Below are 24,275 nucleotides of genomic sequence, written 5' to 3'. Positions count from 1 at the left end.
AGCGTCATTGAATTACTTCCCACTCAAATTGGGTAATTATATATAAGAACTTGACACCAGTATGAACTTTTATGCAATTAAAAAGACCTTTGATGTATATAAGATGAAACACCAAGTTCAACCTGGGCCCTTCACTGCGCCCCCATCGACGATCATCATCTCATCGATTCTGGAATCGACATCGCCATATTCCAGCCGTTTGTACGTCACAGCCCGGCCAGCGTTCATATCAAAGTCGTAGAATCGCACGCGGCGGATGAAGCCGCCATAGCCTCCGTAACCACCAAATCCGGAACCTCCTCCGTAGCACATCCAGAGTGACGGCTTCTCGGCCGAATTTTTGCTGAGAGCGCAGTAATCGTTGGCGTGGTCACTGTAGAGGATTAGGTACGAAAAACGCATCCGAACGGTGGTGAGTACTTACTGTCCACAGCCCACGAAAAGGATGCCTTCTTCTTCCAGTGCGTCCTTAAACCCTGAGTTGAAACCTGGCGCGGTGGAAGGTTCCGACCAATTTCCTCGGAAATAATTTCCCCTCTGCGCAAACTCAGGCAGCGGAATGTGGATGAACGCCATGTTCATATGCATATAGGCATATTCGTGATGTTTGTTTTTCAACCCCTGGGCTGTGTTTTTGAACCAGCGAATCTGGCTCGGTTTGATCCAATCATATCCTCGGAACTGGCGTTCATCAGGAGAATACGAGTGGGAGTCGAGAAGGTAAAGTGTAAGGGCTGAGTGGACGGTGTTTCCGCGGCCGAGCACTTCCAAGATGTAGTTACCAACACCATCTACGTCTTCCGGACCGGCCGATGATAGTGAGTATGGCAGCTCTTCCAGAAAAGCCATGGTTTGTTGGCGATCTAGATTACCTTCGTCGTCATGGTTCCCGAAAATAGCCGCGTAGGGAATTTTGCGGTCAACCAGCAACTTGACAGACTTGTAAAGAGGACTCTGGGCATCCTTGGATGTCTCGCCGTTAACCTGGTCTCCGCTCAGAATGACCAAGTCCGGTTGCTCCTCATCCAGAAGTTTCTCCACAAAGTCCAACGTTCGTGGATCTGCCTCACATCCTTGACCGGGGACAAGCTCCTCGGGCACAGGGTCTCGGCAGTGGCCAAGCCCAGTACTCAGATGTAAGTCCGCCAGCTGCATAATCTTGAAACGGCCATTCTCGTTGATCCTCGGCACCGGCTTTTTAATTTTCGATGGGTTTCCCCTGCGGACCGTTAACCGAGCTTCCAGGTCCTCCGTCCGACTATCCAGCAACACCGCCGTATCCTTTACTTCCCAACCTGCTCGAGGATCCACCGCATCTGCACCAAAAAGGACATCGACGGAGGTGATTGCATTGTGAGAATCGCTCGCATGTCGTTTCGCCGTTCTCTTCAACCATAACCCACCAGGGCGCTGCTCCCAGGCGATTTTATCTTCTTTCGGATCGTTGTTGAACTCTGGCTCAAGTCGGCCGATTTTCAGGTCAATGACGACCTTATCTGAGGGAAGGAGGTCCTGTTCCTTTTTCCTTTGGAATTGAACGTATGCAGCGGAAGTCCACCCCGATCGCAGATATAAGTCCTTTTCTATTTGCGTCCATTCTGGCGATGAGGGTTTGCAGCCGGACAGGATGTTGAGGACCGAACATGTCACCACGGTGACATCGGTGACGACATGGCCGGAATAGTGGGAGGGAAGATGGCCGTGAATGGAGGCTGGAAGGACACGGAATCTGTTATCTAATGTGACGATAAGAAGCAAAACAACGATAGCAAAAATTGCGAGCTGGACGCCCGCGCGAACCTGTAGAAAGAAGCCGAGTTAGTATACGTATCTGTCTCGAGCTCCGCTCCGCAAACCGGGGAAAGCGGCTCAAGCGCAGGGTTTCATACAAATCGGCGTGTCATGATCGGCGATAGCACCCCTGACAAGTTCTAAGCGTGTGCAGAACAGCCGGGTGCTGAAGCATGATGGGACTGGAGCCTTGAGGACACACAGCACGTTCAGGGGCTCGCGCGAAAGGCTCAGTCCAAGCAGTAGGCCATCTCAAGGGGTTCGTTCGTCCAGCCGTCTCTAAACGTAAATGCCGACGACTTAAACAGAAGGCGGTCACATGCTTCTGCAACTTTGCCGAAATACGAATACGACGACAAGCAACCATTAACTATTATGCCATAGAAAGGGCGAAGATGTTTCTAGAGATGTATTTTGATATTCTCTATGTCCCTATCTGTATCTCTAGCGGTATATTACACCCAAACTAATAACGGGATCTACTCTTTCTGCACCTTCTTGACAGAGACCTTGCCACTTAAGATATCCTTCGTCGTGGCCAGGATCGAGGACCAATTCTCAAAGACAGTGTATGGCATCCCTTCTCGCTCACAGAAGGTAATCAAATCTGGGAAAAAACGTCAGCTACCGTAAAGCTCTAAGAGTATCTCGGTATGAACATACCCTTTCCAGCCTTGGCGAACAGGAGGTCTGTCTCCGCTGCAGCGGACAAGTCCGAGACACCATCACCGGCATATAATAGAGTGGGACGCTCGTCAAGGGGCACCGCAGCGTACGGCTTAATTTCTAAGGATTTGTTGTGGCCAAAATGGCTAATTCAAAGGTCAACTTTGTTCAATGTGAACTTGAGGTTTACCACCATACCTATCATCGTGGTATTTGATCTGCCACCCACCAGGGGTGTTTATGTCTTTCCCATCCCGGCTTTCAACGTCATTGGCGACAATCGTGAGATGGTCGTCGAGCTTGTGACCAAGGAGAGTCTCCAGTAAAGTTTGAATAACGGGAACCATGCCAGAGGACAAAATCACGATCGGTACGTTGTTCTCCTTCGCCCAGTAGTAGAACTCCGTGAAATGGGGGTCTAGGCGCATGTTCTTCTGGAGGATCTCTAGGCATTCATTGAAGGGGGTCTTAACGCTGTCGAGCATGTCCCGAAAAGCGTCACTAACGAGTCAGAGCATCAGTATATTGCGTCCAGAATCCATCATGACAGTGTCATTTACCGGAAGGTAGCCTTGTTTTCGAGAACCGCAACGTTCCCCGCGCGGCGCTTTGCCTGTCCATATCCTAGGTTATCGACCATATGGTCATTGCCTGCAGTTGTTGTTGATTAGCGATCGGTACAAAGTCGATCCGGTATGTTTGCTGGACTTACTATCCTCGAGAGTGATAGTCCCATCGAAATCCGAAAAGAAAATGACCTTGGGGTTGGTCTTTAGGTAGGGGAGATCCGTAATAGAACCCATGGTGGAGGGGCGGCGGGGTAGTTGTTGACAAGCTGGAGAGAGATCGGGTCAGCGATTGAATCTGGTGTAATTGAACGGGTGGGTAGACAAAGAAGACGGGACTCGTGGCATACTTAGCGTGGGCGAATGGAGAGTGTTGCGGTAGAGAAGGATGAGGAGTGTCCAGTGCTTGGGGTCAGAGCGATGTCGCCAGGAACCGCGAGATTTATAAATGAGCCAAGCAAGGCAGGGCTGGAATGCTCTGGTTCCATCATTGCCATGGGTTTAAGTCTGGGTCCCTGCGGATCGGCTCCATTGCGAGGCGCATTTGAACGGTGCTTAAACCAATGTGGACTTTCGGTGGAGCTCTGCTTGTCGCCTGATCCCATGATTTTTATTCCTGCCACCTCTTGTCCACGAGCCAACAACGAAGACGAAGCATGGCGCGTGTGCTGAGATCGCTGCGTCAATTGCTGGGGTTGACTCCGTCTTCGCCTTCACCGTCAGCTCTGGACCCGCGCCACCGCTTCGCCCGTTCAATTGATACCGATTTCTCCTATTTGCGAGGTACCGCTTCTCGGCCACGCTATGCGCACAAACCCAAGCTAAGATAGGCACACCGCTACAGAGGGCGACCAGGTCATAGTTTACAACCACAAGAAAAGACAGCCGACCTTAGCTGGCCCGCTTCAGAAAGGCCGAAAGGCGCAGACATCCAAGGGATCCCTGGCGCATGACCAGATCATTGGCCGAAAAGTTCGAGATACCGTTCAGTCAAGCAAAGGTCTGAATTCTTCACGTCCGTACTCGTCCGGCAAGTCAACTAAAAGCTCTGGTTTCTAATACAGGTGTAAACTATCGAGTCACGCTCCCTACCCTCGATCAATATGTTGCTTTGACACCGCGCCATGTAACGCCGGTACTACCATCTCTTCCCATAACCACCGGCGAGCCCAAAATCCGTTGACACGCACTATAGATTTACGCTAAAGACGCAAGCGTCATCGTTTCATACCTTGATATAGATGTTGTGCCTCCAGGCAAGGATGGCGACAGCCATCCGCCGCTAGAGGTCCTCGAATCCGGAACAGGCCATGGCGCTTTGACACTACATCTATCACGCGCAGTCCAGGCCGCTAACTCCCTCCCACCGCCAATCCCGAAAGCATCTCAGGTGAAATATCTAGAGGAACTCCCGACACGGCCGGGTGATGACACAAAGAGTACCTCGAAAAGTCCGGAAGATGGGACCGGTGTTGGAGAGAAAGAAGTAGATCTAGCACAAAAACGGTGGGATGCGTGGCGCGCCCAGCGCAAGGCAATCATCCATACAGTTGAAGTATCACCGACCTTCTCGAAACACGCAGAGAAAATCGTCCGCGGTTTTCGCCGCGGTATCTACGCCGGCAATGTCGACTTCTACGTCGGGCGCGTGGAAAACTGGGTCTCAGCTCGAAAGCAACAACTTAAAGCACCCAGCTCCGCCATCACCTCCTTCCTCAAACCCAAATCATTGGAACCCTTCCTCACCCATGCAATTCTTGACATGCCCTCCGCCCATCTACGCATCCCCGTTGTCGCCCCCCTCCTCAAACCGAACGGCGTTCTAGCGGTCTTCATGCCCAGCGTCACCCAAATCGCGGACTGTGTCGATATTATCCGGAAACAAAGAATTCCGCTTGATCTTGAACATGTTATCGAGCTCGGTACAGGAATCAGTGGTGGGAGGTCGTGGGATGTTAAGTTTGTATCGAAAAAATCGAAGGCCGATCCAGGATGGGATACCTCAACTTCGGCCGAAACTGAGTCTGGGAACGCTACCGAGGAGTCATCTGGAGAGAACGAAATAGTACCCGAGAAAGCACAGCCACAAGAGGCTGCTAAAGACCCGGAAGGCGTCCTTGTGTGCCGACCAAAGGCCGGGACGATGCTGGCTGGTGGAGGCTTTGTAGGCGTTTGGAGGAAAATGCAGGGTGTTTCTGGAGAGAGCACCATGTAGATTTGCTTTCTTCTTTGACCCATTGTATTATATATTGTATACTACCAGCTGATAGACAGCATGTACTTCTACTTATTGGACCATTGACAGAGCGAGCATTGCACAATACGGGTCTATATGTTCATATATCTATATAGCATACTTTATGATACCATCGAAAATGGAACAATGCCATTCGACCATGAAAATATCAATTGGCGGTAGCCATCTGTCTATATTGCTTTATATGCCAACAAACAGGGCCATCTACTAAGTGGTAGTTTACCAGTTTCCACAGTACACTACGGTTGACAAAATAGCACAAAGCAACCGTTGAGAAAGATCATCAAGTTGTAATCAAATCCTAACACATACCTAGGTACCAAGAGCAAGAAAGAAAGCGAAAGATAACTTGACCACGCCGTTTACTACTCACTTTCCAAGAAGATGATACGCGGGTTTAACTGCAAATACCCTCTGGCATGACATGAACAAGCAAGGAAGAAAAAGAAGAAAGAAGAGACAGGGGAAAGAAAAAAAGATAGGAAGACAGACAGGAAGAGGAGAGAAAACAGAAACAAAAAGGAAGAAGGGTAAAACTGAGAGTTAACACCGCGAACAACACGCAAAAGCCCCCCAAAAAGAAGATGAAATATCCGAGATAACAAGAACAGGATAAACCGGGCTACACAAACACCTGTCTTCGTAAGATTCGACATGCTCCCATGGCCGTTGGCCGCTCAGTTCCGTTGCGGACCAAAGTCCGCCTCCACAACCTTGCCCTTTTTACCTTTAACTGAAAACTCCGCGAACAATGCGATATGATCACTTGGAAAATGATAGTTAGGGAACCCGGGCACCTTCCGTAGGTAGTCCTTATCCACCTCCCCGAGTAACGCCGAAACGTGCACAGAATTCGATGTATACCATATATAGTCCAGTATATCCTTGAAATCTGGAGTGTAATTTGTAAAGCTCATCTCGCCGATAGAGCTGTATGCCGACTTGAGTTTGAAGGGGTGCGTCATTCCTACTCGACTCAGGTTTCCGTACATCCGTTTCTCTAGATCCGGATGTTCCTCAACAAGTCCTCCGTTAGCGATGAGGTTGTATGCCGCCGAGCCAGGTGATGAGTTGAAGTCTCCACACATAAAGAGCGGAATTTGATCACCGCTAGCGTACTCCGCGGAGGGAGCAGGCTCGGGCATGGACTGCTCCGCGCCAGCTTCCGAGAAGCGGAACGCGGCCTTATCCGTGCAAGGGGCCCATTTAGCGTACCTTTCTGAGTGTCTCGTAATCTCCTCCATTAGGATAGCTGTTTGAATCAATTTGACATCCTTGAAAGTAGGATCCCAGTAGAGATGCGCGTTGACGATGATGAACCGAGATCCAGTCTGTCGGTTCTCCAAGAAGACAATAACGGCAATGTGATCTTTTTGCCATAACCGATTGTAGATGTCATCTTGACCCTTGGCGTCCGGTCTTCGCACTGCTGTCTGACCAAAGTTGATCACCTGCTTGTCGAGAATAATGAACTTGCTTCCCTTGAAGAAGATAGCACATCCGTCAACCCCCTTGGCATCATCCTCCTGCATTCCCATGGCCCTTCCTCGGGGCCAGTACACGCCCTTGTAGTCACTATAGGCCAATTGCTCCCTGAAAAACTCGTTGTAGCTCCCTTGGTCGATTTCTTGGAGGCAGATTATATCTGAATCATGAGCCCTGAGCTCATTCAATATTGTTTGTCTTCTATATTCCCAAGAGAGGACGCGGGAAGGCGCGTAGCCGTAGTGTGATTGGGTTGCAGACGAATCGCAAAGTATGTTGTATGAAAGAACGGTTATCTTGTCGGGAGAGGTAACTGCGGTTTCGTCTAGGATGAGCCAATCTCGGCCCGGCGGTTCAACGTGAGTATCTAACACACAGTTAGCGAAAGAGCTCAATGTGGTTGCAGCAGAAGAATGATACGAACCTGGCATCTCTTCCTTCAAATATTTGATCAAAGCCTTAGTTCCTTCCTTCAAGATTTGGGCTTTCAAAACATCTTCCAACGGATTACCCTCTATTCCTAGGATTTCCAATCGGTAGAGATAACCCATCTCGTATGGAAGGGTGCGAATATTGTTGTCGAAAAGGAGGAGTTGCTTTAGGTTCGTGAGCATGCCGATTTCCTCGGGAAGCACATTGAGGTCATTTCCCGATAAATCCAAGTTGGTGAGTTTCCGCAGTTGTCCAATTTCCCGAGGCACCACCTTCAACTTGTTGTGATTTAGATACAATTTTTCCAAGAAAGCATAGTTGAATAGCGACGGTGTTAGAGCCCGTAGTCCTTGGCCGCCGAAATCGAGCGCATGCCAACCCTGCCGTGAAGCAGTCTTCGTCTTCGCAACGCCGTTCTTCCAGTTGACGCCATTTTCTTGAGGCTCCGGTTGGCTGGGTGCGATTTGAATGCCTTTGGTCTGCTGTGCTACGGCCCGAGCATAGTAGTGGGGCGAACTGGCCTGCCGGGACTCAGCAGCCAGCTGGAGCTGCTGTTGCCAATGTTCGTTCATAGATTCGTCAAGATCTTCGTCAAGATTGGTGTGTGTCCCATTCTGAAGGTGGCTAGGGGTGAAATGAGGGGTAGCCGACGTCAAAGCCCCACTTGAGAAGTTGTGCTGGTGGGCGACATGCTGAGGCGGCTGGTTATGATGAGCGTGGTGGTGTGCTTGCTGCGCGGGGTGTGGGTGGTGAGACTGCGCCTGAAACTTCGGGATCTGCATACCAAACCGCTGGTGGGCCTGGCTACCATTCATGATGACATGTTGCTGTTGATGTGTCTGACTATACATGGTGAAAGGATTGAGGCCAGCTGCTTGACCAAGCGGCGGCGATCGCGACGGGGACGGGGTTTCGTGGTTGAATTTCAGTCGTCCAGTAGGGGAGCCTGTGCCGTTGCGGATAAGGTGACGTTGGTGCTGTTGCGTTTGAAAGAAGTATTGCCCGGCCCCAGGCTGCTGGAACCTGTAGGTACCATCTGCCATTTAACGTGGCAGACGAGACCTTGCGTTATTTGTGTGAAGGTGGGTTTCGAAGTCAACCCAAATTCGGAGTACTGGAGAGATGGCCGTGGTAGGAGTAGAGAGAGGAGTCGGGGATCGAATACGTTCTCTCCTTCTCTTTAACATGGGGTCCTGGAATGGAACCACCCCAGAAAAGTGACTTCTGGACAGACGACCGATTCAATGTCAACACTAAAAGCTTTCTTTGTCCGCACAAGTGTCGAGCCCGATTGTAAATCAGAAGGAAGGATTTAAGGATCGGACGGTAGAGCCGGGGTCGGACGAACGAGTCACGGAAGAGTTGTCGGGATTCACACAGAGGCCTATATCAGATGTTAGACAGGCTCCCCAAATAATTGACGGTCAGCGAATAAGGCTGGGCGCACACAATAAGCAGTCGGATGATAAAGCAATGACGGTAGTGACCGGTCGAGATGAACTTCTTTGACGCTCGAGTGTGATTGAAGGCGGGAGGTTGCACGTCACGTGGCAATTGTCAGGTTGTTGTGATTCGCCGCTGGACCCAACATGAACCAGAGGCTGAAGACCCTGCTTTCGTCATCCAAACTTGGTAAGGCCAGATATATTGAACTCGGCCCCTGTGTCCGCCTTCAGAGTTCAACAGCGATATCCCTTGGTCCTTTGAGTCGTTATTGACACACAGCCCCTTCTCCCTTGATTGCCTGACAATAGGATCCTTTTCAGTGACTGGGTCCTCTTGAACAATGACCGCAAGCAGGCTCGAGAACTATCCGTGGGCACCCTTTCGGGTCTTTTTACCTCTATATCAACCATACTATTGAACTATCAACACATGGAATTGTGGGCTTTGCTCATTTAGGCGTCAAACAATGTTTGAAAACCGCAATGGCTTAGAAATGGAACTACTACTACATTAACTTACTGCTCGGCTCGCCACCTCGCCTCTGAAACACCCTTTGACATGAATGGCAGCCATAACGAGCTGCTATTTGGGCAATCAGCGCACCGACGGCTTATCTGGATTATCCCACCTCTTCAAGCAAACCCTGGAAATTGGCGTGTGCGTGCGCTTGGGAGCCAGATTCAATTAACCCTCTGACTATTGAGGGCCACAGGAGCCAGGAAAGATAAGCAAGATGTCGGGGAGGGGAAGGAGTCAGATAGGAACAAATTCTATAGTATTATGTGGCATAGAAACCATGTTTTCAAACTACGCCTGCATAGCAGGGAGGCAGTAGAAAGAAGTCTCATGGCAATCAAATGGAACAGCTTCTATCCTTGATATCACTCTAAAATCCCTATCATTTACATTTGCATGTACATTCTAATCCATGTCATCGCGAAACTCTGCACCCCCAAGCTCGTCTTCGTCGACTAACGGTACAAAACGGAAATCCACGAAGCTGACGGTTGATGCGGGAGCTTCTTTTGCGGAGCGCGCACTGTTGCTTGTAGTAGCAGACCCCGCCTTGTCAAACTCAATCATAAATTGCAGACTCAGCACACCCTGTCGATCGCCGCGTATGCTCACTTTGTTGGCCACCGCCATGGCGCGGGATGCCTTTTGGACGAAGCCAAACCGAAAGTCCTGTTTCAAGCGAGACCCCATTGAGGAAGGCGGGCTAACAAGGAACGTTTCTGTAACTGTGGGAGCGAGTTTAGCTCTTGTAGCTCGTGACCGAGTTGTACCGTCGTTTGTTAGTACTTTGCGGTGCGTATCTGATTGTGTTCCGTTATTTTGGCCATCTTGCTCAATCGAAAATTCCACCGACGACTCGCTAAATGGACCACCGGCACCAGAGAGGGTAAAGAATGGTTCTTCTTTTGCGGATGCGGAAATTTTCAAGATGTTCGGATTCGTGGCACCGAGCTCCGTGATTGCGTTGTGTAGCCAGGCGGAGCGCATAATTATTTTCATGACGATACCGTCGCGCTGGAATGGGATGTCGAGTTCACCCTCGTCGGGTTCGTAGGTCGTCAACTCGCAAACAGTTTTAACGCCAGTTTCAGCTAAGGTGACGCTGAGAGGAGAGCCATAATGCGAATATTGTAATGTACAAGAACGATTTAGAAGTAAGGCTGGCGCCGTAAATGCGCTAGATGCAGAAACAGTTGAAGGCTGAACGCTGGTTGCCCTACTGGCGCTAGTAGACGATGATTCGCCCACTCCAAATATTTTCAATGTTTCCAGCAGGGCTGTCAATGATACAAAAAAACAGGGATAATTTGAACCGTCTGATTCGAGACCTTCCATCGTAACACCGTCTTCGTTACCGGGTGTGGCAGCCGGATTGAAGGTATAGGAGGTGAAAAGAGCTTTGTCAAGGAATGCGAGTCCTTGTACTACTCGCGCTTCCTCCACAGAAAAGCGGATTCCATCCGGCGTTATTTGCACGCAGGCATTCTGCGCAAAGCTAATGCAATGAAGTAAAGTGTAGAGTTGGTGTGCGTTGCTAGAAACGGCAGAGAAGATAGGCCCCGTCTCTTCCGCCATCATTTCGGTAGAGGAGTATAGAATAGTATGGAGTAAACACCGGGTATTTATTGAGAAGGTCCGGATAAGAAACCTCCGACGTTTCTAGCGATACAGTTCTGCTTCTCTTTCAAATTTCTAGAGATCCATACACCGGAGTATGTGAGCGGAAGATGTCACTTAAACGTAAACACCAACGGCACAAATCATAAACACGGCTCCGAAGCTGGGGCGCGACATATTAGCGGTTGCGAATCCAATGAGTAGGGAATAAATAATACCCAAAAGCTAGAGATGCCGGGACACCAAGCGAGATAATGGTAGGGAAGGATCGGTCTATACAATGTGGAGCATTAGAAATGTGTAATGTTTTTCTGGTGCTCTACCGTCATCAGAGGTACTAACTCAGCCCGAAAAGTCCTGTAAGTACAAAAGCTGACCATAAATTAGCAATTTATTATTTGGCAAGTGATTGCTCAGGCTCACCGAGTAGCAGAAGAGTAAAGCCAACAGTAAATTGGCTCTCTTTCGCAATAAGAGGAATATAAGGGCTTGCAGAAGCTGCCTCCCAGACCTGGTTTAGAGACATTGAGTATTATAGCGGCAACACAAGTCAGAATAATTGCAAGTGTAAAATTTAAGCTGAAGAGAAAAGTGGGCTAGAACATTGAATGAGTGAGTTCGAAGATGACAGCCATCGCAATACAAATCACCGGGAATCTAAGCACTTGAAGCTCCACGGAAAGTCGATCTGGCCCGACCAGTTCGGATCATTGTGGTCCCGACTCCCCGCCTCCGATCAGTCATCGACTCATCATTGGCCGACGTCAGATCATACTTCGGCGCATCTGAATTGGAGTTGAAAGTTGGAACAGACACCAGCTTTATATCATATTAACTGATTATAATGACTGAAAGTGAGTGAAAATTGTTTGGAGGGCTTTGTTGAATTGGAAAACTTTATAATAACAGATTCTAGGCCCGATCACAAAGCGGAAAACCTCCTCGGAGGCCCTTTCCCCAGATTCCCAACAGCAGAGTAAGAGGGCGCGCACAGATTCCCCAGGGAGGGAATTGAAGGTATGCTTCTGACTCTGTTTAAATATATACTTGCGTGATAATTCTGGAATTGACGCGTCCACTTTTGAATAGACTGAAGACGATCCCTTGGAAAAGCCGCCAATGCGAATTGTTCCTTTCCCCGAAAAGGTGAGCCGCGCGGACAGTTTTTTAAGATGCGGGCAATTCTAACCCCGTCTACAGCCTGCAGTTCTAGAGGAGCGCCGAGGCGAGATTGAGTTCCGAGTGGTAAACAATGACGGATCGCGCGATAGCTTTATTGTCCTTACCGGTTTGAAATGCATTTTTCAGAAGCAGCTTCCGAAAATGCCGAAGGATTATATTGCGCGACTGGTTTACGATAGATCGCACCTCTCAATCGCCATCGTCAAACATCCACTGGAAGTTGTGGGGTCCGTATATCCCGTGGAACTTCATGGTTGATCTATTTCCACTAACCTTGATACAGCGGTATAACCTACCGGCCGTTCAATAATCGCAGATTTGCGGAGATAGTATTCTGTGCAATCTCATCTGATCAGCAGGTTAAAGGATACGGGACTCATCTGATGTCGCATTTGAAGGTATTTAACTGAGCACGTGGCCACGCCACTTTCGTTACTTATGGATGCTAAGTTGGTCGACACGTACAGGACTACGTCAAGGCGACGTCGGACATCATGCACTTCCTGACCTACGCCGATAACTACGCGATTGGATACTTCAAAAAACAGGGATTTACCAAGGAGATCCAACTGGACAGGTCTATATGGATGGGATATATTAAAGATTATGAAGGTGGAACGATCATGCAATGCACGATGCTACCGAGGATTCGTTATCTTGAAATCGGACGCATGTTGCTTAAGCAAAAAGAGTCGGTTCACGCAAAGATCCGTGCGTTCAGCCGGTCACATATCGTTCATCCACCACCCAAGGAGTGGAAGAATGGAGTGAATAAGATCGATCCGATGAGCATTCCTGCAATTAAAGAGTCAGGGTGGTCGCCTGATATGGATGAGCTCGCGCGCCAACCGCGTCATGGACCGAATTATAACCAACTCCTACACCTTCTCAACGATATGCAGAACCATAGCGCAGCGTGGCCGTTCACGCAGCCGGTCAATAAGGATGAGGTACTCGACTACTACGATGTCATCAAGGAACCGATGGATTTGTCTACGATGGAAGAAAAGCATGAGAAGGACATGTACCCGACGCCACAGGATTTCATCAAAGACGCCGTGTTGATGTTTGACAACTGCCGACGGTACAATAACGAGACAACACCTTACGCCAAGAGTGCGAATAGGCTGGAAAAGTTTATGTGGCAGCAGATTTCCAACATCCCTGAGTGGTCGGTAAGTACAATTCAGCCATCCCAAATATGAGTGGTGTCCTCGTGATGGTTAACTCTTGTCTAGCACTTGTCCGAGGGCCACTGATAGAAATTTTCATGATTGATGGAGTTTTGGGCGGCAATTTTGCTAGGCTGGTAGGGTTTGATTTTATTATTGGATTCATGGTGAATACCCGAATTAGCATGTGGCTCTTTTATTATTTGCATCTATAGTTTTTAACCCAAACGTCGTCAGGGGTCGAAGTCAATTGGATGAGTATTCTGACAGACTAAAAGCATGGTTCGTGACGTATCCTGAATGGGGAAGCTTTTGGGTCGTGTCGATCGCCAACTGCAATCCAGGGGCAGACCAGCGGCTGGTGACGATGCAGTTCCAGGGCTTCCAGCCTTCGGGTTCTGGGCAAGATCGCCTATTTTTATTCATCGTTGGCCTCGGGACGTAACTTCAGCTGTTCCATAATGTTTCAGCGGGCAATTGGTTTCTGGGTGATCCATTTCCTGTTTCTCGTGGCTGGTGGTGGAGCCATTCATTTCGGATTAAAATTGAGGCGGACCGTTTTATTGCTGAAGAAGCGCTCTTGAAGGCCTCAAGGAGACGGCAAACGCTGCAGACGAAAGACTTCATTATTGCCGGCTGGCTTGGCTTGTCTGATTCCTGTTGCTTTCTTTTCCCCTTCATGCACTGCTGGATGGGTCGAATCTGCTGCTCCTGAGTTTGCTGCAGTCTGGTGGCTGTTATTTTCCTGCCTTCCATTTTCTCAGGGGAACTCGCCAGTGCCTCTCGCTTTTGCGACTTTGATGTTCAAATTCTACGCCTAATTCGCTTCATCACTCGTCACTCGTTACAATTGAAGGTAGTTAAACACTGTTGTCTTGGTTGGAACCTTCAATAAACATCCGTCGCACAACTTGTATTCTTTGTTTACTTGTTTACTTGTTTCTGAACCGGCTCGAATCACACTCGTTTCCCCTATTCAGCCCCTCTTTGTTTCAACTCTTGAACCCGAACACCGATCTCACGGCCACCTTTGCGCAACATTTTATTTGGCAGCTGGATTCAAAATGGCGACGCCCGGTATGATCGAGTTGGAACAGCGAAATCGTCTCCCCACGCTCTTCGAAGTCCTCAGCCGTCGAACTCTCGCCCCAGTCGACCTCTTTTCCTTCTACATTTACATGCGCGACCAACAACGCTCTGTTGATTACCTTGACTTCTGGTACGACGCACTTCCATATTATATATGTTGTGGGATGATCCAATATTAATCTCAAATAAAACTAGGCTCGATGTATCCCAACATATGTCCCTGTGCCGCCATTATGTTAGAGAACTGCGACGATCGGTCCTGGTAGCAACACCCGATCTTGAAAAGGCCGAAAGCAAGGGGTCTTCGACACCTCTGGAGAACTTTGAGAGTGTGAATGATATCCCACTCGTGGAAGCTGGGCCTTCGGGGCTTCGCGATGGTCTCCGCGATCTGAACGATAGGGATGCTGATCAAAGATTGTCGGCCTTCCTTCGCTCAGACGGCCATTCATCGAGACACTCTCCACAGAGCAGCTTGGGCTCGCACAATGCTGCATCCCGCACAATGTCGAATAACGAGCAGCCGCGGCCGAGCTTTACCCACAAGGAGTCAAGCTCACCAGGCCATACCGTGGCACGTGGGGATATCCGTTCTAGCGCAGAGAAGATACTTTATACATATCTACTTCCAGGTGCTGAAAGGGAAATTGTTTTGCCCGAGGAAATGGTGTCTGGTATCATTAATCTAGTGGAGGACGACGGCAGAGATGACCCGGAAGTATTTGATCCAGCAAAAGACTATGTTTTCCAAGCAATGGAACGTGATGCCTTCCCAGGGTTTTTGCAGGCGAAAGCCCTGGGTAACCTTGTTCCACTGTCGATCATAGCACGTCTTGCGTTCGCCCTCATCAGTTTCGGTGGAGGTTTCTGGGGTGCATTTTATGTGGTGCTACGTGATAAACCAAGGCACATTCGTTGCTGGGTAGGTTGCCGTCCTCTCAGAATATCTGTTTTGATTTACTAACTCGGTTTGGTATATAGGTAATTCTACCTTTCATCGTTGCAGCCTACTTCATCGTCTCCTACCAATACAAGATCGACCCAGTAATGGCATTCGTAGGGTACAGCGAGTATACGTTCATGAACTGGTCCCCGGTCCGTGAACCATATGTTCGGAAACTGCTAGTGAAACGAGCTGTCGCCACCGTTTTAATCGCGGCTCTCGTCGCCGCTGCGCTGAGCATATTGTTCATCCTGGTCCCGGGTACGATGCTTTAGCTGTGTCCATTTACGGAAAATACGATATACTTCCACTTCATTCTTATGCATGCGAGATTCAGTTCGGCATCCACCATTGGAACTTCCAGCAACAGCTTTCAAGGCCTCACTGGACACCTTTTCGATAGCATTCATTGTTCATACCCGTTCAGCCAACGCTGTCTCATTTGTTTTTGGCATGCGAGCCTTTTCTTTTTCTTTTTTTTTTCTATAATACCCCTTCGCTGCTGGACTTGTACGTTAGATGACTATTGCCGAAGCCTTGGTGTTGTGGATATATTCGCTGGTCTTTACTTGTTGGCTTAGTATTTAAGTGTAATCTTAATTGCACAAATATCTTCTTGTAATTTCCTGAGTTTGTATTCGCAGTATTCGGCAACATTACTGAGATTTGTGCGAGTGCTATCACAACAACAAGCTATGACTTCTTCCCCAGAAAGCGCTTCGATTGCCTTGTTCCTCCAGAACCAGAGCCCGATCCAACCCCGGTGCCCTCGTCAATATCCATCCCAGAACCATGAGGATCAAAGTCAAACGAGCCGTCATCAAAGTATCCATCATCATCAAACTCGCGCTTATTGCTCCCACCACTCCAGAAGTCTCGATTCCGGAATGCAGCTCCGAGATCTTTTGGTTTCCAGCCTGACTTCTTAGTTCCTTGGTTTCCTGCACCAGCGAAGGGGCCTGCCCCGCCTGTCTCGCCGGACTCGTCGTTCCATTTTGCAATAGTCTTTTCGATCATTACGACCCGGGCGTGTTCCTCTGCTCGGCGTTGTGCGGAGTCAGCTCGGATTTTGGCAATTTCCGCTTCGATGTCGGAGATGACGGAGCCGCAGCGGGATTCCCAGGCTGTTAAGGTTGAGATCATGGCTGGCAGGGAACTGGGCTTGACGTCGCGGAGGGGGGCGACGGATGTTACGTTCACGGTCGGTGGGGTTGTCGCCGACGAGAGCCTGGCAGTTATAAGGGAGGCATAGATAGCTGCTGTCACGAGGGATTCGAGGTCGGATGGGGCTGAGAGGGAGAGAGACTCCATGAGGATTTCGTAGGTGAGGGGCTTGATAGTGGAGGCGAGAGAGAGGAGGGTGAGGAGGCGGAGCTTGCGGGCTTGTTCATCGCTGAGTGCGGGGAGGTTAGGGGTTTTTTGGTAGTCCTGCCATGTCCCCCAGGCGAATATCTCGAGGAGCGTCAGATACCCTTGGAGCTCGGCGGGGGTGTCTGGGGAGCGGAGTGCTTGGACTGCCGGCCGTTCGAGGAGTTCCGCGAAGACGTAGGTGTGTGGGCTTGTTGTTGCATTTGTGACTATATTTGCGACGTATCGGGGCGAATTTGCACTATTCGAGTCTGCGAGGGCGATGAAGGGTTGAAGGGCATCCAGCGCCCTGTGGTGTACTTGGTCCATCTGCTGTTTGAAATGGCGTCGGCCTAGAACCTGTCAGGATCAGATTGCACTGTATGGTGCACATTATGAGAAGCGTACTAATTGGATATGCGTAATCAAACCTAGGATCTAATCATATCGAGTTGAGCTGTGATGTATAGGTCGAAGTGACAAGGTTGTTTGATAGCTGGTGACGGTCAGTAGCTCCGCAGACAGAGCGGGAGGTGTGTGGTTCAAAGTGTTTGCACCTAATGCAAACCGATCTCTCCACTTGCACATCAAGTGGGGCACTATCGACGTTTACGAAGACGACAACAGAGGTAACATCATTATCAACTGAGCGAGGCCAGTTTCTATGCGCAAATTGCGACTTGTGAAATCATCTATGCGTAGGGAATTGTCTTTCCTGCAGGGGTTCAATTGAGCCTGTATTCGGGAGGCCCGCCCGAGACGAACATACTGATCGTCAAGTCACCCTCTCACGCCATTCTTGTTCACAATGAGCTTCGCTTAAGGTTGGATCTAAGCTACGAACCCTTCGTTTTGAAAAAAGCCGAGTAAAGGGGCACGTATTCCATGGTGTCGGTTGATGTTTAATCATGGGACGTGGCCTCTTGGGAATGTTCAATTCTTCGAGGCGCGCAAAGACTACACTCTAGGTGAAACGACCAGCAGCTGTCAAGTTGTTTCGGTGACAAGGAATGCTCCACGAACGCCTCAAGTAGATCAACAAGCGGATTCAACTTACCTCCAGAAACCCATTTTCATTTCAAGTCGTATTTGGAATGTCCCTGCAGGAAGAAGTGACCACGTACTTTACATTTACACTCCAGATCTTATCCTTCAGAACCCCCACGGTCACCGCATTGACAGGGTGAGGACACGAACGGCTGCAGATTTCCTTCGTACTCACAATGTCGCAATAATTGATCCATTCAGCCCATTAAACAGCCAATGAATAGAAACGAGGCAGCAATCTTATTGGCACCCCAGAAGGCCCTTGCTGGCGATCGTCCGGGTCGCATTGTCACTTGTGATCAAAGCCGCGAGCAAATTACTAAGATGGCGCCAAGTCCTTCTTGAGACCCGCAGCTTCCAGCAGTCCGCTACCATTCTTCGCCATTTCTGTTGGAATGAGGACAGATGGTCGCATCTCCGCTTGATATGAGCAAGGGCGATCTTTCGATAGTTTTTTCTAGGCAGTGGTTCATCCGTCGGCTTTCACTTGCTCGCAGCTCGAGTCCTCGAACCTCCCAGATTATTGTTCATAATTCATATCGACGGAGTAATAACCCGTCAGGAGCTGCCGGTGGTGATCGGCGCGATTCATGTAGCGCAGCGTTAATCTACTAATCGGCGACAAGTGACGGACCCTCCGACCTCCGCTGCTTCCGCCCTCGTCTGGTTTATTATTTCAGGCCTTCCTTACTCTGCGTCCTCCCTTACTCTGCGTTCTCGCCCTTGACCGACTCTTTTCTCACTCAGACTGTCTTTTTCTTTTTCTCCTCCTTCACATTCCTCTTTTAAATCGGCGGCTCGCTCTCATGCGGTGACGATAATATTTCCCGGCTTTTGCCTGTACGTGAAATACGATGGCGGTTCCCAATACAATAGCCGCCGGGGATGACAGCCTCACCCCGAGCAGATCCACGTCGCAAATGGCCATCACCACCGTCAGCGTGGAGGGGATGACATGCGGCGCATGTACCTCTGCAGTGGAGGGAGCTTTCAAAGGCGTCGAGGGCGCCGGCGAGGTTTCCGTGAGTTTAATGATGGGTAGGGCCGTTATCCACCACAATCCCACTCTCCTCCCTCCAGGAAAAGTCGCCGAGATGATCGAAGATCGCGGTTTCGATGCGGCGGTAATTTCTACGGACAGTTCCTCGATCCCGACGCTGGGCGCCGGCGCTTCGAAGGTGCTCGAGACGAATATCACGACCACAACGTTAGCAATCGAAGGCATGACATGCGGAGCTTGCACCTCTGCGGTAGAAGGCGGTCTGATGGAGAATCCTGGAGTACGATCTGTCAACATATCGCTGCTCTCAGAGCGAGCGGTAATAGAGCATGATTCATCCACGATATCAGCCGAGCAGCTTGCGGGTATAGTTGAAGATCGCGGCTTTGGGGCGAAGGTGCTGGAAACCTCAACGCTCCAAGCTGGTTCTCGTGGCTCTCAGGAATCTACAAATCCTTCATCGCAGCAGACTGTCACCACCGTGTCCATTGACGGCATGACATGCGGTGCATGTACGTCGAGTGTACAAGCGGCTTTCGATGGCGTGGAGGGCCTGGTCCAATTCAATATCAGCCTGCTTGCTGAACGAGCGATGGTCACTCATGATCCTCATGTTCTTTCTTCCAAGAAGATTGTTGGCCTGATCGAGGACGCTGGCTTTGATGCCAAGATTGTCTCTGAGGTCCAAGCTTATGCTCAGAAAAGTGGCATAAGCCGGGTTACGCTTGACCTCCATGGCTTACGAGATGCTAACTCTGCCGCAGCACTCGAGGACTTGCTCATGCAGAAGCCGGGGCTTGTTTCTGCTTCGGTTTCTCTCGCTGCGTCTCAATTAGCAGTCTCATACGACACATCTATACTTGGAATTCGTGGTATTGTTGTTGCGATTGAAGCTGCTGGGTACAATGCTTTATTAACAGACTCTGACGATAGCAACGCACAAATGGAGTCTTTGGCGAAGACAAAAGAAGTCCTAGAATGGAAACGTGCCTTCCTCATTTCACTTTCCTTCGCCGTCCCTGTTTTTCTGGTCAATATGATACTTCCCATGTATCTGCCAATGCTTGACTTTGGCGGGGTTCGAATCATTCCAGGCCTCTATCTTGGGGAAGCCATCTGTCTGCTACTCACAATACCTGTGCAATTTGGCATTGGAAAGCGGTTCTATGTCACAAGTTTCAAGTCTTTACGACACCGTGCCCCAACAATGGATGTCCTCATTATGCTTGGAACTTCGGCAGCGTTCTTCTACAGTGTTTTCACCATGGTTGTTGCCATATTCATGAAGCCTCACCACAGGCCTAGCACCGTCTTTGACACGAGTACTATGCTTATCACTTTCATAACGCTTGGTCGCTGGCTGGAAAACAGGGCAAAAGGCCAGACGTCTGCTGCTCTTTCTCGACTCATGTCTCTCGCACCATCAATGACGACCATCTACGATGACCCGATAGCGGCCGAAAAACTAGCCGAGGAATGGGAAAGCGTGGACACCGACGAACAAAAGCCGAGCTCTTCGAATGAAAGACCTACGGTCGTCCAGAGGGTTATTCCCACCGAACTTATTGAAGTAGGAGACATCATTATACTCCATCCAGGAGATAAAGTCTCCGCTGATGGAATCGTCATTCGAGGTGAGACCTACGTCGACGAGAGTATGGTCACTGGCGAGGCATTGCCTATTCATAAGACCAAGGGGAGCCTCGTCATCGCAGGGACTGTGAACGGTACAAGTGCAGTTGATTTTAAGGTCATTCGCACGGGCAAGGATACCCAGCTCAGTAAGATTGTCAAGCTGGTACAGGATGCACAAACAGGTCGGGCTTCAATCCAGCGTATGGCAGATATCGTGGCCGGTTATTTCGTGCCAACCATTATTAGTCTCGGTTTGGTCACATTTTTTGGCTGGATGTTCGTGAGCCACCTGTTGCCCAATCCTCCGAAGATTTTTGTTGCCAAAGAAGGTGGGGGCAAACTCATGGTCTGTCTGAAGCTGTGCATTTCAGTCATCGTTTTTGCTTGTCCTTGTGCATTGGGACTCAGTACCCCCACAGCGGTCATGGTGGGAACTGGAGTTGGTGCGACACAGGGAATCCTCGTCAAAGGCGGTGCTGTACTTGAGACCGCTACTAAAATCACCCATGTCGTGTTTGACAAGACTGGTACTTTGACAACAGGGAAAATGAATGTTGCGGAAGCGAAAATCGAGCCTAACTGGACATCAAATGATTGGCGCCGTCGACTTTGGTGGTTAATTGTTGGGCTTGCCGAAATGAACAGCGAACATCCCATCGGCAAGACCATCTACTTGGCTGCAAGGAATGAATCAGGACACTTTGGAGAGACTGGACTACCTGGAAGCCTAGGTGATTTCGACGCCCGCGTTGGTAAAGGCATATCTGCTCTCGTCGAACCGGCCTCTAGTATCGAACGCGTCCGGTACCGTGTGCTTATTGGAAACGCCGAGTTTCTGAGAACAAATGACATTCCCATTTCGGAATCCGCTGAGCAAATGTCGGGTTCCAAGAGCTCTCAAGTCGGAATTACCGAAATCCACGTGGCGATTGACGGGCAATTTGCAGGGACGCTCTTACTCCAGGATACCGTGAAGGTAACCGCTGTGGCTGCAGTAGCCGCCCTACATCGGATGGGTCTTTCGACATCACTAATTACAGGTGATTCCCATGCAGCAGCTATCTCAATTGCCTCGGCTGTTGGTATCTCATCCGAAGCCGTTCACGCATCAGTCTCTCCATCTGATAAGCAATCTATTATCGCGTCTCTTGAAGAGACCGGTGACTGTGTCGCCATGGTTGGAGACGGAATTAATGACTCCCCGGCTCTCGTCACCGCATCTGTCGGTATCGCCCTCGCATCAGGCACTGATGTTGCCATGGAGGCGGCGGATATTGTCCTAATGCGGCCAGACGACCTTCTCTCGGTACCTGCGAGTCTTTCCCTTTCTCGCACCGTTTTCAGGCGTATTAAATTCAATCTCGTCTGGGCCTGCGCATATAATGTCATCGGCCTTCCATTCGCAATGGGCCTCTTCCTCCCTTTCGGTGGATTTATGCTCCCACCAATGGCAGCCGGTGCAGCAATGGCTCTTTCCAGCGTCTCTGTCGTCGTAAGCAGTCTTCTTCTCAAGTTCTGGAAAAGACCCTCGTGGATGGATGCAGATCTCCTGGAGAAGGAAAGCAATATTGCATCAGGCGGCGGCTCCCAAAAGAGCTGGTTAGAAGCCACTCTTTTCTCTGTCACCGCGCCTAACACCACCCGACGCGCCGCACAATGGATTCAGGGCACAGCCGCAAGAACGTGGTCGTTTATAACTGGACGCCCTACCCAAACATTGGGTGTTGAGCCGACCTACGTGCCTCTTCAATCAGTGGAGCCAGCAGTTTAGTTCTTTCTTTTTTTTCTATTATTTTAATGATGTCTTATGTCTCTTTTTTTTGGGGTCTCGGATACCGGATTCTATTATGATTTACTCGCAAGATACCTCTTTCCCGTTGATACTTTTATGTTAGACATTTCGCAGTACTTGGATAAAAATACGAAGGATATATATATATATATATATACTATTCTATACAAGCTACGACCTACTTGTATTCGGAGTGCCTTTTCTTTTTTTTTTTTGTCCCCTCGCGATAAAGGAGGAGCTTTATGGAAACCAGTCTTGATGGCTAAACTTCCGGTAGAAATACATGAACTTACAAGAGGTCACCCGCTTTTTGCCCTATTACGTGCCGTATAGCTATTTAAACACAGTAAACACTCAAATCTGACATACAGTATATATATTTGTAGCAATGCAAAGTTTAGGTTAGATCGTTATTCATTTCATGAAATGAGGTACTATCAAGTCCAAGTATAGAACATATCACGCAGTCTCTCTATCAGTCACCCATAAATATACTAGAGTTTATCCCTACTCCGCCCTGCTCTGCTACTTCTCGCCTTGGCCTTCCTGCGGTATAGTCGGCTCATCGGATAGTGTGATATCTCCGTCCCCATCCGCATCCGCGTCCGCGTCCGCGCCCGTATCCTTATCTTTCTGTGCCGTAGCTGTCGTGGTTGTTGAATCCTCGTTTGCGAGGGCAGATTCCTGGCCGGGCTGTTCAGAGGTAGTAACTATAGGAGCGTTCGATTCCTCAGTAGACGAAGCGCCTGCTGCTTCCGCCTCTTTGCTTAGAAGCGTTACCTCAACGTCCCTGCCATCTTGTAGACCCAGATCCTCTACGCCCAGGACGGAGGGGCCTCGTGCATGGGGTATTCCGTCGGTGCCCTCAGCTGTCATTTCACCCTCCAGGACAGTGCCATCGCCCTCAGCGGCAACAGTTTGTTGACTGGTTGGATCAGCGGGCTGTGTGAGGAGTTGGTTTTGGAGGCTCGGGGCTGTTGCTATCATGGGTACTGTACATTGAGTAAGGATGATGTTAGATATGTCTGCCTATATGAGGGTTGAGGTGTTACAACGAACCTTCGTTGATACCTGCCCCTTCAGGGCCTGGCGAAGCAGGGTTACTCAGCCAAGGTATGGGGGTAAGAAGAGCACCCCCCAAAGACTCATCACTGCCTAGCGTGTTTTCCGGTAGGATAAATTTGTTCTCGGCGCCGTTTAGTGTCCCATTAGGCTGGGGCTGGGTTGTAGCTGCACCGCTTTGCATTGGGAACGGAAACACATCCGCGCTGCTGGTGACCGACACGACACGGTCAACGGCGCGCAGGTAAGCCGGAAGTGTTCGGTAATATGCAGTGGGACGAAGGATGAGCTCCGCTAACCGCTGAATGGTGTGTGGCGGCTTCGAAGTAAATAAAGATCGCAGGGTTGATTGAATAGACTGGACAGTGAGGAGAAGTGGGGCGGGGAGGGTTGCGGTTGTAGTTCCTGTTTGAGATGCTTGTGAATCGGGGACTCGCTCGGTTGAAGATGGAGGATTGAGTGATGACGGGGGAGGTCGCGGAGGTGTTTGGAAATTTGGCGGTTCGGTGTTCTCCTTGTTGCTGCTGGAGGGCACGGAATTGGGGTCGTGGAGGAAAGAGGAGGTTGGATTTAGGTATTGCTGCTGGTATTGATCGGCAGATGGGAGCTCGGGAGGCATCTGAGGCATTGGGAAGACATTGTAGATGATCTAAGAGCGCATTGTTAGCTATCAGAATTGACAAGGTCAAGAGAGCTCCCATGCGCACATATTCCAATCGCTCGAGTAGCGGCTCTACTATGCCTGGCCATTTGTCACTATGTAGGAATATTAGCATTGGGAAAAAAAAAAATCACCCAGATATAGAGCTAATGGAGAGAGTGACATACAGATCCATCGTGCCGCCATTGGCGGCTATCTCCAAGCTCTCATCATCTGTTGATGACGACGTTAGTCCGCGCAGCTTCACAGGCGTTAGGAGTAAGGGGAAGAGGGCAGGATGAAACAAGAAACAAGTGTTAGGAGTTTCAGTCGAGGCATACATACCTAGCGACATATCTCCCGGAGCTTCTACGGCACGGGACCAGGTTGAGATGATGGAGAAGACAAGCTTCAGGGACGCGATGCTTGCGCTGCGATCATTCAACGGTGTAAACGTGTAATTAACGTATTGATTACTGTATCCCTGTTATTTATCGCGGGGAACCAGCAATTTTACTGTTAAATTACAATCTCCCATTGGTCGAGTGGGCACTGCTTATCTTGTTCTCACGTGATGATATGGCACTTTT

At 49.6% G+C, this 24,275-nt stretch overlaps 9 protein-coding genes across 9 annotated transcripts; 4 read left to right on the top strand and 5 right to left on the bottom strand.

Annotated features, from left to right (window-relative positions):
• Positions 1–117: 117 nt before the first annotated feature.
• On the bottom strand, positions 118–3,260 carry ASPSYDRAFT_90815 (uncharacterized protein; the record flags this gene model as incomplete). The annotated part of the gene is made up of 7 exons (XM_040852387.1): positions 118–373; positions 425–1,800; positions 2,286–2,398; positions 2,455–2,603; positions 2,656–2,958; positions 3,018–3,108; positions 3,170–3,260. The coding sequence occupies 7 exons, from the start codon at positions 3,258–3,260 to the stop codon at positions 118–120; spliced, it is 2,379 nt and encodes a 792-aa protein (XP_040701336.1).
• Positions 3,261–3,679: 419 nt separating this feature from the next.
• Positions 3,680–5,681, top strand: ASPSYDRAFT_59042 (tRNA (adenine-N(1)-)-methyltransferase; the record flags this gene model as incomplete). Its single annotated transcript, XM_040849629.1, has 5 exons — positions 3,680–3,806; positions 3,868–4,023; positions 4,088–4,158; positions 4,219–5,212; positions 5,662–5,681. The coding sequence occupies 5 exons, from the start codon at positions 3,680–3,682 to the stop codon at positions 5,679–5,681; spliced, it is 1,368 nt and encodes a 455-aa protein (XP_040701335.1).
• A 276-nt stretch (positions 5,682–5,957) lies between these two features.
• On the bottom strand, positions 5,958–8,240 carry ASPSYDRAFT_59041 (CCR4-Not complex 3'-5'-exoribonuclease subunit Ccr4; the record flags this gene model as incomplete). Its single annotated transcript, XM_040849628.1, has 2 exons — positions 5,958–7,132; positions 7,190–8,240. The coding sequence occupies 2 exons, from the start codon at positions 8,238–8,240 to the stop codon at positions 5,958–5,960; spliced, it is 2,226 nt and encodes a 741-aa protein (XP_040701334.1).
• A 1,324-nt stretch (positions 8,241–9,564) lies between these two features.
• Positions 9,565–11,435, bottom strand: ASPSYDRAFT_205025 (putative DNA repair protein Rad1; the record flags this gene model as incomplete). The annotated part of the gene is made up of 5 exons (XM_040843874.1): positions 11,200–11,435; positions 11,119–11,148; positions 10,995–11,049; positions 10,900–10,939; positions 9,565–10,818 (listed from the first exon to the last, which is right to left on the bottom strand). The coding sequence occupies exons 1-5, from the start codon at positions 11,300–11,302 to the stop codon at positions 9,565–9,567; spliced, it is 1,482 nt and encodes a 493-aa protein (XP_040701333.1). The 5' UTR covers positions 11,303–11,435.
• Positions 11,436–11,620: 185 nt separating this feature from the next.
• On the top strand, positions 11,621–13,217 carry gcnE (histone acetyltransferase GCN5; the record flags this gene model as incomplete). Its single annotated transcript, XM_040852386.1, has 7 exons — positions 11,621–11,630; positions 11,693–11,793; positions 11,866–11,922; positions 11,977–12,185; positions 12,242–12,356; positions 12,426–13,133; positions 13,197–13,217. The coding sequence occupies 7 exons, from the start codon at positions 11,621–11,623 to the stop codon at positions 13,215–13,217; spliced, it is 1,221 nt and encodes a 406-aa protein (XP_040701332.1).
• Positions 13,218–14,194: 977 nt separating this feature from the next.
• rgsB (putative RGS domain protein (Rax1)) lies at positions 14,195–15,437 on the top strand (the record flags this gene model as incomplete). Its single annotated transcript, XM_040849627.1, has 3 exons — positions 14,195–14,349; positions 14,415–15,141; positions 15,201–15,437. The coding sequence occupies 3 exons, from the start codon at positions 14,195–14,197 to the stop codon at positions 15,435–15,437; spliced, it is 1,119 nt and encodes a 372-aa protein (XP_040701331.1).
• Positions 15,438–15,855: 418 nt separating this feature from the next.
• On the bottom strand, positions 15,856–16,839 carry ASPSYDRAFT_59037 (PCI domain-containing protein; the record flags this gene model as incomplete). Its single annotated transcript, XM_040849626.1, has 1 exon — positions 15,856–16,839. The coding sequence occupies one exon, from the start codon at positions 16,837–16,839 to the stop codon at positions 15,856–15,858; it is 984 nt and encodes a 327-aa protein (XP_040701330.1).
• Positions 16,840–18,410: 1,571 nt separating this feature from the next.
• On the top strand, positions 18,411–21,962 carry ctpA (Cu(2+)-transporting P-type ATPase CCC2; the record flags this gene model as incomplete). The annotated part of the gene is made up of 1 exon (XM_040842362.1): positions 18,411–21,962. One exon carries the CDS (start codon positions 18,411–18,413, stop codon positions 21,960–21,962), a length of 3,552 nt encoding a protein of 1,183 aa, XP_040701329.1.
• Positions 21,963–22,343: 381 nt separating this feature from the next.
• On the bottom strand, positions 22,344–24,121 carry ASPSYDRAFT_46675 (uncharacterized protein). Its single transcript, XM_040847285.1, has 5 exons — positions 24,031–24,121; positions 23,874–23,919; positions 23,753–23,801; positions 23,043–23,694; positions 22,344–22,975 (listed from the first exon to the last, which is right to left on the bottom strand). Exons 1-5 carry the CDS (start codon positions 24,038–24,040, stop codon positions 22,509–22,511), a joined length of 1,224 nt encoding a protein of 407 aa, XP_040701328.1. The 5' UTR covers positions 24,041–24,121; the 3' UTR covers positions 22,344–22,508.
• Positions 24,122–24,275: the final 154 nt, after the last annotated feature.

This window comes from Aspergillus sydowii, assembly GCF_001890705.1.
Source record: "Aspergillus sydowii CBS 593.65 unplaced genomic scaffold ASPSYscaffold_7, whole genome shotgun sequence".
In the NCBI taxonomy this organism is placed as follows: Eukaryota; Fungi; Ascomycota; class Eurotiomycetes; order Eurotiales; family Aspergillaceae; genus Aspergillus; species Aspergillus sydowii.
The sequence above is the reverse complement of the archived record's forward strand: the minus strand, read 5'-3'. Positions and strand labels throughout refer to the sequence as shown.